Source organism: Antedon bifida, chromosome 1 (genome assembly GCF_963402885.1).
Source record: "Antedon bifida chromosome 1, ecAntBifi1.1, whole genome shotgun sequence".
In the NCBI taxonomy this organism is placed as follows: Eukaryota; Metazoa; Echinodermata; class Crinoidea; order Comatulida; family Antedonidae; genus Antedon; species Antedon bifida.
The window spans coordinates 3,113,426-3,127,816 of NC_136226.1; the positions used below are offsets into that span (position 1 = coordinate 3,113,426).

Below are 14,391 nucleotides of genomic sequence, written 5' to 3' on the forward strand. Positions count from 1 at the left end.
TTTTTAAAATGTTAAATTGTCAGTTGTGTATATGCAAAGTGTCGATGTAGATGGAATTGTTTATGTACATTAATTACACACCTTTTTTTACAAGTGACGACCCTAAAGATCCCATTTTGATTGATAACTGTAAATCCCAGTCATTAATTGAGGTTAATACGAATACATTTATTCCTGACATAATGAAAGAAAAGATAGTATTTTACAGTGTTTATAGCAAAAAGTGATGATGAATGTGTAGTGCCAGTGTTTGATTTGATGATTAAATTTTCATTCACTAACATATTTTTTTCAAGACGTTTCATACTGTAAGCTTAATTGTTAAGCCCACACTCGACCATGGCAAACTTTATTTAAACTAAATTCCATCTTACATGGTATATAAGCCTTACAGGGTTTAGCTAGACTACCATAAACTACAAATGTCCATTGAAGTAAAATTTAGTCTTTGGTAAGTACCCTGCATTGGAGGGCCCTTAGCAGTGCTAACCAGGGTCTGCCGCCTGTGCCTCCTGTGTTATAGTATACCACTATCTAGCTACGGTACAAAAGGTCCACTTGAAACTGTAAGCCCTGCAAGACCGACACAAACATACTATTATACAGTACTGTAGTAGTACAATTTACAAAAGGTTATTCCACTAGTCACGTTTGTGGGATCTTCTTACTCTTTCTATCTGAGCAGTTCCATCCAGGCAGTAGGTAATATCAAACAAGCTACAGTAATGTAATTGTAGTTACAGTTAACTAACTGTTGTAATTAAATGACCAAGCAAGTATATCTACAGTAAAGATGGACTTATAACCCCTACCTACCTGTATAAAGTACATTTTGAAAATGTTGAGATCACTTCCTCTATGACACTTTCTTACAACTACAGGTATATTTCAATGACAAACCATCGGAGAAAATGCAATTCATGAACAGATATTTCTTTATAATGATTTCAGAGTCAATTTCAAGACAATTTAGAAAACTGTACCAATAACATACAGTATATAAATATAATTGAATTAATCAATACATTAGAAAGATCCTGAAATGTCTTGATGTGAAATACTAGATGTTTTGCAACAGTAGTTACAGTGCTGTACAACAAACTAATATTAAAACAAATACACAGTCTAGACAAATAAGATTTATTATTAAAATAATTGTTGTGAGAATTTACAGTAGTTGCAATTACAGTATGCTCTTGCTGTGTTTGTGTCATGTGTATGAAACATGATTTATGCAAATGAGGCTATGATTAGGGGATTTCCCCAACCTTCAGTTGTGGCCAATGACCATCATGATACCAGCAAGCTTCCCTTTGGCTTTGTCTTTGGCAAACTTTCAATTCACTGTGTCAAACAAGTCAGTGTTTTGTGCAGTATTATAATACTGCCTAAAAAATCTGCTATTGTGTACAGTATTTAGTTGTTGGCAGTGGGTTGCAATAATAAATGCCAAATATCATATCTTTTTACATTGTTTTTTAGAACATTACACTCAGTATTTCTAGAGAAAGTGAAAGTGCTAGGTTTCCAATGACCCATTGCCATTTGTTGTTCACAACTTCTACAGTATAGCCTCTTCTATAACAAAAAACATATTCACAATGGAACACTGTTGAATACATTTCAGCTGTACTGTATAAATAAGCCTATCCTGGAGCATACTGTACAGTTAGCCCATCCATGATCCTGAAGTATACTGTACAGTTAGCCCATCCTGAAACATACTGTACAGTTAGCCTATCCTGGAAAACTGTACAGTACAGTTAGCCCATCCTGGAGTACTGTATAGTTAGCCTATCCTAGAGCATACTGTACAGTTAGCTTATCCTGGAGCATACTGTACAGTTAGCCCATCCTGGAAAACTGTACAGTACAGTTAGCCCATCCTGGAGTACTGTATAGTTAGCCTATCCTAGAGCATACTGTACAGTTAGCTTATCCTGGAGCATACTGTACAGTTAGCCCATCCTGGAGTACTGTATAGTTACTGTAGCCCATCATGGAGCATACAGTACTGTACAGTTAGCCTATCCTGGAGCATACAGTACAGTTAGCACAGCCTGGGGTACTGTATAGGTAGCCCATCATGGAGCATACTGTACAGTTAGCCCATCATGGAGCATACTGTACAGTTAGCTCATCCTGGTGCATATTATACAGTTAGCCCATCCTGGAGCATATTGTACAGTTAGCTCATCCTGGTGCATATTATACAGTTAGCCCATCTTGGCGCATACTGTACAGTTAGCCCATCCTGGAACATACAGTAAGCCCGTCCTGGAATACTGTAGCTCTGTCTACACTATCAAACTTTATGTGACAAAAAATATGATGTGCCCATACAGTATGAACATGATGATGTCATATAACTACCATATTGGCGTGTTAAGTGATAAATGAAATTTTTACCGAGATATGGGTGTGTACTACTGTATGTAAAAAAACATAAGCAACAGTGAAAAAAAGAAATTGTGGAGAATTCTTGAAAATTAAATCAAATACTGTACAAGTTGTATACCAGTGCTGTTAGTAGGGACCTTTTGCAGGAGCATGTTAACTTTAACGGATGACGTCAACATTCTACTCATTTGCATAGTAACAGCGTATAGTAGTTCAGTAACAACAGTTGCGATAATGTAATCGTTCGTTTTGATTTAGCTTCGATGGAAAGTGTAGAACGCAATGCATGTGTCCTGCACACAACATACGCCATTCTTACTAAAACAAACAATACCTTGGGCCTAGAGACTAGGCCTAGCTAGGCATGTTTAATCAATGTATATTGGGTGATAAATAGCATATTGCGATGAACATTTTATTTTTTGGTTTATTTTTTGATTTAATTTAAAATTTACTATTTGTTTTCTTAATTATTTTCCAGAATTCTAATGATTCTTCCATGTTTCGATACTGTACCCTTTCGGTTAACATTTTTCATTGACGCTATTTTTTCAGAAATAAGGTTCTTCACTCATGTAACTAAAGTTTTTCGTAATGCTTGCGCATGCGCAGATCGATTTATTTACAACGTGGGCGGAGATTGCCCATTGCATGTTGGGAAATAGCATTGATGTTGACATTTACATGCACCTGCGAAAGCTCCCTAATGTTACCATTGTCTTGACAAATAAAAAAAAACCAGAATATTTTAAGTACTGGATTTCAAGGTGAAGATCATTTTAATATGTTTTACATTTATGACTAACTGTCAGTGTCAATGACATCTTCTTGACATTTGAATCAAATTACATGCAAATGGGATTTTTTTTTGTGTGTGATATTAGAAATAGCCAGAAACCAAATTTATATCCAAGGAAGCCTATTATGTTTTTCTTCATACTATTATGGAATCAGTTTTCTGACTGACAATTAGGAATTTTTGACTGGATCTTTGATTTTTAGTAATGTACAGTACGTTATACAGTACAGCTATGGGTCTGTTTAGGCTTTGTTATTTACCCAGGTAAGTTGGTGCTTGCCTACCCACCAAAGCTGTGCCAATGAAATCAATATATACCCAGTTCAATAATTAAGTCTGAATGTGCCCTCATAGGATACAGTATGTTTATGTCTATTTCGTGCCTGCTTACCTGGATAAACCGACAATATAGCCTCTCTCTCCGAAGAGAGGATACAATTTACGAAAAAGAAAAATCCGTATATCTATCATCGCACCCCTATCGCATAATGTAATTTAAACTTAGAATTGATTGGCAATCTGGCTGGTACTGTAATAGTATGTTGGAAAGTACTGTACAATTAAATATATTGTCTCCCTGAAAAAATAATTTTTTAAACATTTTTTTTAATGAATACGTCCTTTTAATGTCATGTGGCATTCCATATCGATTTTAATATTTTTACCATGAGACAAAATATTGCTACACTGTAGATTCTCTAAAGTGTCTCTAATACCCCTTTTACACTATCACCGCAACAGCGGTGTTACCCCGCAGTTGTTAGTACACCGGGCCGTTAAAAGCCGGTGTTGTGGTTTTTATTGACTGGTGTAAATGGGAAAATCGAACCACCCCGGTGTGCTCTCCGCGGGGTGAAACGAAGCTGAATGTTTTCCGGTGTGCCTCTCCGGTGTAGTCAAGTCGACACCGGAGACACGAAAGTGTAAACGGTTTTTGCGATCCAACACCGGGTTGGTAAAGGTTATTGACATGAAAAGGTCATCTTCTATCATTAAATTTGTTATATGTTTGTGCGAAAAAAATACCTGTTTCTATATTTTGAATGTTTGCATCTTAAAATAATAAATATATTGTATTTAACATTATTTTGTTCTTGTATATATATTTTTTGAGTATTTTATGTGTTCAAAATTCATGATGTTTGTGTGTTTTTAGAATGAAACCGCGCGAAATCACCACCACACGCTCACTACCTCTCTGTCCTGAATACAATCCACACCATTCTCTCTACTGCTAGGTCTACCTCTGTCATGCAAATACAGTGAATAATCATCATTATGTCTTCAAATGTTTGGACTCAAGATCAAGTTAAAATCCTCCTTACCATACGTTGTAATGAGGAAATTGTAGCAATGTTCAACGGGACAAGTAGGGATCGCCGGTGTTATGAACTGATCACTCGCAGATTAAATGTACGTTTGCCTGAGTTGAGGCTAGCTAACTACTAAGGCCTAGAGTAGAGTAGTCCTAGGCCTATCCTAGTCCTAGCTAGTAGAAACTAGGCCTAACTAAAGTTAGCCTAGGCCCTAGGGCCAGGCTATTTATTGTATAAGGAGGTACAATTTTTATTTATATTTATTTTATCTAGGCCTAGCCTATAGTATAGGCCTAGGCTAGAGATAAAATAAATATAAATAAAAATATTCTTTAATACATTAAAAATTATAAAAAAATGTGACCATAAATTCTAGCCTAGCCTAGGCCTAATTCATTTTTTATTGATAATTTATTAGGCTAAATCAGATCATCTGTTTTTATGGTCAGATCATCTGTTTGTATTGTCAGATCATTAACAATTTGCCTAAACAGGCCTATATACCACAATTAACTAAATTTCGACAATATTGTTTTTATGCCAGGAATTTGGTGTGGACAAAACCCACCAACAGGTGGTGTATAAGCTAAAGGCTCTCAAATCACACTTTTTTAAAGTCCATAACAAAAACAAGACTTCTGGAGAGAGGAGGAACACATTTTATGCATATAACCTGTGTCATGACATATGGGGCCACTCTGCACTAGCAACACCAGTCAATTTGTTCAGTTCGATTCAAAACGTTGGTAAGTTGTTGATTTCCTTTGTTGTTAAAACATTTTTCAAAATCTTTATTACATTTATATTAAATTTTTAAATTACATTTTCATTATTAAACATTACACAAACTATGTTTTTTGAAAACTTAAATAGAATCTGTCGAAAAATCTAATGGAGTCGGAGATGACCGCGCTAATGAAGAAGTAGTAGTTGGAGTAGGGGAACTAATGGTCGAGAACACAGATGAACCGAGGATAGAAGAGAACAGAGGAACTGGAGATGAAATAGTATTTGGAGATGAAATAGTACTTGGAGATGAAATAGTATTTGGAGATGAAATAGCAATCGGAGATAAAAGGGTAATCAGAGATGAAGCAGAAATCAATGATAAAAGAGTAATTGAAGTTGAAACAGTAGTTGCGGATGAAAGAGTAGTTGAAGGGGAAAGAGTAGTTGGAGAGGATAAACAAATCGAGGAGGCAAACGAGCCTCAACCTCAAGGCAAGTGTAAATAATTAACAATTATTAAATATTTTAATTTTAATAATATTGTGTTGCATCAATCACAGCATAGTTTAAACCTCAAAATATTACCGGTAGTTTTTAACATTTATTTTCACAGCACCCAAAAAAAAGCCGAAAAAAAAAAACAAATTCCAGGAGACAATGGAGGCAGTAACAGGGTCACTGAAAGATGTAATAAATACCCAAAATGCTCAGTTCGAAAAAGCTGAAGAACGGCGCATAGAGAGACAGGAACGCTCTGATGCAGAAATGATCAGGCAACACAATGCTAGTATCCAAAACATGATGTCTGCATTTCAAAACACGCAGATGCAGACAATGAGTATGTTGACGAATCTTCTTCAGACAAGAAATGGCCCACCACCAGATCAATATTACCACCCCCATCGAACAGTAGAACTTCATCCCCCATACCACTCTCCTGCATATAGTTCTGCCTCATACAGCTCACCACACAACTCAAGTAGTGATAGCTACAGTCCTATCTAAAAAAAATTTAGCTAAAGCTAAAATTTGTTGGTGAAACAGGTAGCATCAATTTAAAAATTGATGCTACCTGTTTCACAAAAAAGATGTTCGTTTTACCTAAATGTTTATAGTCATATAGTTAAAATATGATACCCATTTAAAAGTAATTTTGTACTTGAAGTATTGGTTTTGCATTTTCCAAATATAAAAAAAAATTTTTGTTTTTACCAAAAATGTTTATGGTATATACTGTAATGCTTTTCTGGGCATAGTTTTGACCTATATGAAAATCATTTCAAATCAATGTAGATATTTAATTGATGTTATGCAGAGTTTAAACTTTTAAAATATTTAAAATATTCCACTGAGTTGGAAATGTTACCTTAGTTTTTGTTTGATTTTTACGACAATAAGTTTGTCAGTATTAACTAGCAGTTACACATGTGCAAGACTTGCTGTGTAGATAGCATTATTACTATTACAAATGCAAATGTGTACATACGCTACTGTATATACTGATATGTCTTTATATTATATTGATAGTTTTTAATATATGGTAAAGTTTGAAAAGCTAATGATGTTAGCAAACTAATGTTGAGCATTAAAACAAATACTGAATAATTTATTACTGGTAATTATTTCTTTTAATATGCATACTTACTATATGTGAATACATTGTGTTTGGGTTTTTTTTTCAAAGCCTTATTAATATTTTTTTGGGAACAAAACATCTTAATATTATACTTTTACAAGATCTAATATAACTTTTTAGTGACAACAATAGCATCTGATTTAATCCACTATACAGGATTCAATGTTGTAAAGAAGCAGTAATGGCATCCCTGATAACTACTCCATTATCCAGCCTTCCAACACCATCCTGATTTTCATCTAATGGTATTATAGCAGGTTGGGCTTGCATCTCTTCATTTCTCAAATCATCCCATTCTTCATTGTATTGTTCTTTGTGTATTTCACAGAAGTTATGCAGTAAACAGCATGCTGCAATGACTTCACTAGAGAAACCCACAGTCACGTCGTTTCTTTTCATGAGCCGTCGCCATCTGCCCTTCAGTCTTCCAAATGCGTTTTCAACAACAACTCGGGCAGAACTTAATGTTTTGTTGAAATTGCGCTGTGCTGGAGTAAGGTTTGCATTGTGTACAAATCCTTTCATCAACCAGGGTTTTAAAGGGTATGCTGGGTCTCCAATTAGGCACACTGGTATATCAATACCATTAATAATAGCATTTTTCTGTTAAAAAATCATAGCAAAATCTGTAATAATCACTCATGCAAAATTCACAATTAAGATTAGTGGAATATCTCGATATCTTACATCTCTACTGAAAAGCAAGCCATTATTTCTGTCTGCTAAAATAGGCAAATCCGAGTGTGCGAAAACCCTGGCGTCGTGTGTTCTTCCAGGCCAACCAGCATATACATCAGTGAATCTAAACATTTTAAAAACAAGTTATGAGTAAATAATGTCATTACAATTCTTTAAGTTTTGTTAAGGAAAGTGTAAAAACTTTTGCATTTCATATACAGTATTACAAAACTACAATTACCTGTATTTATGATCAACAACTGCCTGGAGAATAATGCTATACCATCCCTTTCTGTTGTGGTAGTCTGCTTTGTTATTTGATGGACCTATGATAGGTAGATGTGTCCCATCTATAGCTCCCGCACATTGGGGAAATCCTTTCCTGCTAAATCCTTCGATGACATGGTCAAGTCTGTCTCCTTAGAATTTAGAATTATTAAATTAGTAAGAAAACACTGCTAATTCTATGAACAAACATAATTTCATCTCATACAACAAACTTACCTTGTGGAAGTGATATATACCGCCGAAAGAACTGATGATTTAGCAAAGCAGACACAACTTGTCTTGTCAATACACACAGTGTTGATATTGCTATGCCAAACATGTTGGCCAAAGTTCTAAAAATTAATCAAAGTAATTAATAAATTAAAATGTATTAATTTTAATATAAATGAATAATTCGCCTTTTTACAAACCATGTTTCATTTCATTTCATTTATTTTGTCTCACATATAACAAAAAAATAACAAACAATAGAGAGAGATAGGATTCCCAAAAGCGAACTAAATCAAACTATCAAGTGGGTCAATAGCAAAACAAAATCATCCAACAAAAAAATACAAAATTACAACATTTAAAACATGTGTATCATTAGATGTTATTCAAACTATTAGGGTCCACTAATGATATAACAAATTAATACAAAAAAAAATTTTGTTCATCTTCAGGAGTGAAGATGAACATCAATATTTTATGGCAATATTTTTAAACTAGTCCATAGGCATACCCATTTTTTTTTCTATTTCCTTCAACAAAATTCATAACATAAAGATGAATTTTTTTTAATTCATATTATTTTAAGACGTTAGGCCTACATACCGATATTCTGTCGGCGTTGCCAACCACCAAATTACTATCCCAACTCTCTCTCTGTACGGAATTGCCCTGCGAAAAGTTGTATCTTGTCTCTCAACAAGAGGCCGTAGTTGTTCAGCAAGTCTATCAAATGTTGCGCGACACATTCGGAAATGTGACCGAAATGTTTCATCGCTGTAATGTTCCACATTAGCAGCCCAAAACAGGCGACCATGGGCACGGTTTTGTACCCAGATTCTGCGATCAACAAGGTTCGCTCCAAGCGTTGCGGCTGCCAAAACTTCGACGACTAGGCCCAGTTGACGTCGGTTTAGGGCTAAACGCCTTCGCCGTCTACTCCGTGAATTTGCTCTCCTTTTCCTTTGTAGATTCATTAAAAATCTAAAATTCAAGTCGTTAATTTGATATATGTATTGAAAACATAACGCTTGATAACTCAAAAGTAATGCAAGTATTACAATTTTAACCGGCTCCATTGTTATTAAATATTATTCCTGTCGCGCAGACAGGAGTACAGTTTACTATTTTTACAAATGTTGATTGACAGCACCGGGGTGATGCTGTAGTGTAAATGGGAACAACCCGAGTTCATCTCGCAGTTTTTTCTGTTAGTGTAAACGAAAATAGCCTCCGAGTTAAACTCGGGTTACTCTCCCAGTTGATAGTGTAAAAGGGGTATAATAGAGATCAGCTGTAGTGTTGTGTAAATTACATTGCCCCTCATTCATTTCATAACATTAAAAGGGATATCCTCTGAATAGAGATGGACCATGGTGTTGTATATTGCATATATATGTCCCCTTAATAGAGGTGTCCCCTCAATAGGCATGTTCCAAAGGAGAGGCCCTACTGTAATAATACAGGATAGAAAATAAAACAAATTATTTACAAATTAATTATAATATTGTAGTAATTATCTACTAGTTGCATTTGTAAATTATGTTATCTGCATTAAATACCAACTCAAGTTCAAATAGCTCATTTCAACTAATGATCAATAATTATTAGTATCTGCAATATGACTAATATGCTTGTTTCCAGGTGACCTTTGACCTTCCTTAACATAAGTGAGAATGCTGCTAGTGTTATGGTAACATTCTATTTAAAGCTGTCCATTAGACTAGTAATTCACTCCACACAGGATGGATGTCTTTACTACAGTACATGAGACTGAGAATGTGTTAGGCATTAACTTGCAATTAGTGAGAGGACCAATCATGATAGACATTATCAGATTGTTGACTTTTATTTTATGGATGGATGATTCGGCATGACATCTCTGATAACAGTAGAACTGTGAACACATTCTTGGTCTGGGCAACACTATAACTGTTTACAAAATGATTGTTTACAAAAATCATTGTCAATGCCATTATATTATAAATAGATTTTTTGTTATCATTAAAATAATGAATCGCTAAAAATACAGTAGAGTACATACAGTACAATAAATTACAATCAAATTACTACAGTATCAGGTAATTTATTATGAATAGAGAGTTACAGTAATTGAAATAATTTTTAGACATTATTTATACTACAAATTTAAACGGCCAAATATGAAAACCATTATCCAGTGCAGTTGAGTAGTCTGCATACTACTGTATGGTATAATAGTAACGAGTGAGGGTGACATTTTTTTGATATTTTTTTTACATTTTTATTTTTAAATCATTTTATTTTTTATCTTTGTTGTTTGAACATTGAATATTCATTTTTTTTTCGTTTCAGGTTTCTGATCAAGAACTTTGGGAAAGTTTACTAGAATTTTTTGGCTTGCCTGCTTTTTGTGGACAAGGTGGCTATGCTCTGAGGAAAATTTACACACGGTAAGAAAGATATATTGTCCATCATAAATTAGACAAATACATGTACACCTAGAAAAATAATAAATAAAGAGTATAACATTTCAACATTTACATTGTAAAACATTTATTTTATAGATTCTTTTGCCTCTATTCCTCAATCAATTTATTCCATAGGACCATGGTTCCATTTTTAGGCCCCAATTTCAAATCCTGATCTGCCAAGTTCTTTTTTTAGGAATTCATTTGAACTCAATCAATTAATCGTTCGATTTATATAGCGCCATTCCAACAGTCATTGCTCATGTCTCCTTTCCATTTTCCAAATTCATACAAAGTAAGCTATTTTTACAAATAAATAGTGCTTCACTTCAATACAGTACAGTAGGCTACTGTATATTCTGTGTGTAAATATTTTATGTATTTCTTGCTCACGTACACACAAACGCAAAGATGTGTAAATTTATACACTTGAAAATGCACTAAAAAATGAATAATTTGCTAAATTTTAATTGAATATGGTATCTTCTTTTTTTAATGGGTTTTTATGCGAGATGTTTATTAATATTATTCACTTTTGAAATCCTGTAAAATCCAACTATCATTAGGGAAAAATACATGTAGTTGTTCTGTTATGTTCTCCATCCCCCAGTACAGCGTCAGCAGTATTTTTTTCTCTTGTTTTTGTTTATTAAGAACTGTTTCTGGTATTATGTTAAGTACACATCATTGTCACATTTTTAATAAAAACCTTTTATGTAGTAAAAACAGTTATTCAAATACCTTGGACTAGAAACGTGAGCTATCATAAATAGCTTACAATACTAGCCTATATTTTATGTTCACTCTGTATTGCTTGCATTTAAAATTGCACACACATAAATATAGCCTAGAGAGAATACTATATGACCTCTAGTCGTGACCTCTGCTTCAGACCTTTTTAGCCATTGTACATTGAGGCATTTTTACAGCTGGAATACATATTGTCAAAGTTGATTAAATTTTCCCCTCCAGACCTTTCTGGTATTTTCATCACTTATTTAAAATTCTATTTATAATAATATGTTGAACAATAACATATTATTCATAATTAGAATTCAAAGATTACATACTGAATATAAATTGATATATGAACTTCTGTTTGCTGTTGGTCGCATTTTTTTTTTTGTACATAAAGATATATTTTTACTTAGTGGATTTTTTAGGTTTTTTTTTTACAAATTCATTCTTGTTTACTTCCTCGTGAATTAAGAACCTATTTTAAGTACCTTTTTGCTTTGAGAATTTCTAGGTTTTGTAAGAAATATGTTTTTATCTTTATAAAATTATTAGTTTCAATAACTGGTACAGGTACAGTAGAGAGTTCTGTGTTCTAGTACATGCTCTAAATTTATGCATTTTATGATATTAATTAATATTAATATAACATTAATTTAATGAACATTAATTTATTAACTATAGATCCACTTATTTAAGGAACATTAAATCAACCAACTGTTTAAAATTGTGGAATTCTGTAAATTTATTTATTATCCAACACCAATCTATAGTCACCTTCATTTTAAAAGTTTGTACAATTTAGTTATACATGTGTAACAAGAAATTGTCTTGGCTACATCCATAGAATAGATTAACTATCTTTAATTAAATTTATTTTATCTCAATACATTAAATTAACCAATCTTATTGTAAATTCAATATAAATTTTAGTTCTATCCACTCTAATATTGTATTAAGATATTATAATTTAGTCTTTCCTTCAGCCGGTATAAATGATTTATGATTGTTTTTCATTACATAATTTCATTGAGGTCAAAGGTTATATATTAAGTAGGAATTCAAACATTAATGTTTAAAAGATTGATTACATTAACTGGTATTAATTAGACAGTATTTTATTTTCAGCAATAATAAGTGAACAAAATATCCCATCTAAATAGTGTTTCTTTATATAGTTAGCAAGACATTTTACATTGAATATGTCAGTAATTCCTAGAATAATGGTAATTTTGTGTCTTAATTTGCCCATCTGGTTGACAACAATGATGTCTTTGTTTACAATGTTATGTAATCTTCAACCTGTTGTTAGAATGTCATGACTCGTACAAACAAGTGACAAAAAGAAGAAACAATTTATTTTGGTATATTTTTGTTTAATGATTTGAATCTGTCTAATATAATTGGGCATTCTCACATACAGTAAATACACCCATTGGTATAAAAACTACAAAATTAAATGTCAACAGTACGAATTGTATCAAAAGGTTAAATTGTATTAGTGGATCATGGCAGTTACAAATTATTCCAATTACTGTAAAGTATTGTTATATTAAGTTTATTCTCGGAGGGGAAAAAATAAAAATAAATGTAATTCTTGTCATTTCTGAGAAATAAAATATTTTGTTTTGGTCTAATTGATATTTAAAAATTAGAAATGCTAATTTTCAGAACCCTTTTGTAAATTTACCTATAATAATATTTATAAATAGAATTTGTTACACAACCTGATTGTAAACTACAATTTACATGCTTCATTAATCTTTGGTAATTGTGATTTTGCAGATGTTTTTTGTTCTTTCTGTGCAATTTAAAAATAAAATGTATATTTCAATTATAATTATTATAATAAGGTAAATAGTTTTAAAAATATAGACCTTTATACAGTATTATTGGCTATTTTGATTTTTAAAATTGAAAAAAAAAATAACGCTTCACTTCAGATTCATTTTAAATGAAGATAATAGCAAAATAATAGAATAGAAAGAAAGATTTAAAAAACGGAAGCTAATTACAATATAACCAAACTCAATGAATGAAAGCCAACATTTAATTGATGATTTATGTAAACAGCAATTATGTCACAACTTTATGAAAACATGAAACAATCAGCTGTTATTATGAACATACATACAGTCCTGAACACCAGGCAGTATTGTTTTAAATTTTTCGTTTAATAAGTGTGTATTAAAGTTTAAACATCACAATTTTTCAAAAATATTTCTTGATCTGTGAACAAATTGGTTATATCCGAATTATAATCCTGTTTTGGTTTAAAATATTTAATAATAATAATGCTTGTTATTACATTACTGATTTGAACTGTGATATTGTTGTACTTTATCATGCCTACAAGATCAGTGTCTGTACAGCTTGTTAATTAACATAACAAAACTGTGCTCAGTGAAGCGTGAAGGCTGCACTCTGTGTACAATCTTTACACAAAGCCATTCTCTATGCTGTAGTGTTATGTATGGTTTCATAGTCCAACTTACTCTTTGTTTGTCTAGTTTTCACTAGATTCTCTTGTTGTTCAAATTATTTTTAATGGTTAAGAAAGTTGTTATCCTACCTGAAATCTTTGCACTACAAATTGATTATTCATAGTCCAAAGTAATTTGCATTCTAAAAACCATAACCTTTTTATTATATAACAAAGAAAACTTAAAATATGATATGATATAATTATTAACATTTAAAGGGTAAATTAAGCAAACTAGAATGGTTATTATTACCTCTAGAAATTGTCTTTGTCATTGGCTTTATTATTACTAAAAAGGTTGTACGATCTGTTACCAGTTTGTGCACCAACTCCTCCTCCACCCCCCCCCAAATCCAAATCACAAATTTTTAAAAAAACAAAAAACCCAAGGATATTTTTCCCCCAAGTGAACTGTTGTATGTTCTATTCATTGTTTGTCGTGTCAATATGTTTATGTAATGAAATTCTACAGTATACTGTATAACCTTACATTTTTTTAATGCTAAAAAAATTCACTGAACTACTGTACAAAAATAATGTATTTTATTACTTGCATTTGGCAACAACATATTCAATCCAATTATAAAATGGTTTATGATTTCGTTGAGGAGAAATATTACAGATGATCAGATAATGATTATTTTCATAACTCGGGTCGTAATTGATACTAG

The 14,391-nt window shown here is 32.4% G+C and overlaps 2 protein-coding genes across 2 annotated transcripts in view; both read left to right on the forward strand.

The window, feature by feature from the left end:
- Positions 1–14,391, forward strand: part of LOC144837377 (uncharacterized) — a 39,258-nt gene that overhangs the window by 1,024 nt on the left and 23,843 nt on the right. Inside the window, exon 3 of the mRNA XM_078692453.1 lies at positions 10,388–10,485. Within this exon, the coding sequence (XP_078548579.1) occupies positions 10,388–10,485 (98 nt within the window). The remainder of the gene's footprint in view (positions 1–10,387; positions 10,486–14,391) is intronic.
- Positions 4,478–6,249, forward strand: LOC144851693 (uncharacterized). Its single transcript, XM_078709286.1, has 4 exons — positions 4,478–4,612; positions 5,060–5,261; positions 5,389–5,736; positions 5,858–6,249. Exons 1-4 carry the CDS (start codon positions 4,478–4,480, stop codon positions 6,247–6,249), a joined length of 1,077 nt encoding a protein of 358 aa, XP_078565412.1.

Coding starts and splice junctions, on each gene's coding strand:
- LOC144851693 (XM_078709286.1), top strand. CDS start 4,478: ATGTCTTCAAATGTTTGGACTCAAGATCAAGTTAAAATCCTCCTTACC. Junction 4,613..5,059: donor TGATCACTCGCAGATTAAAT/GTACGTTTGCCT, acceptor TTTTTATGCCAG/GAATTTGGTGTGGACAAAAC. Junction 5,262..5,388: donor CAGTTCGATTCAAAACGTTG/GTAAGTTGTTGA, acceptor AAACTTAAATAG/AATCTGTCGAAAAATCTAAT.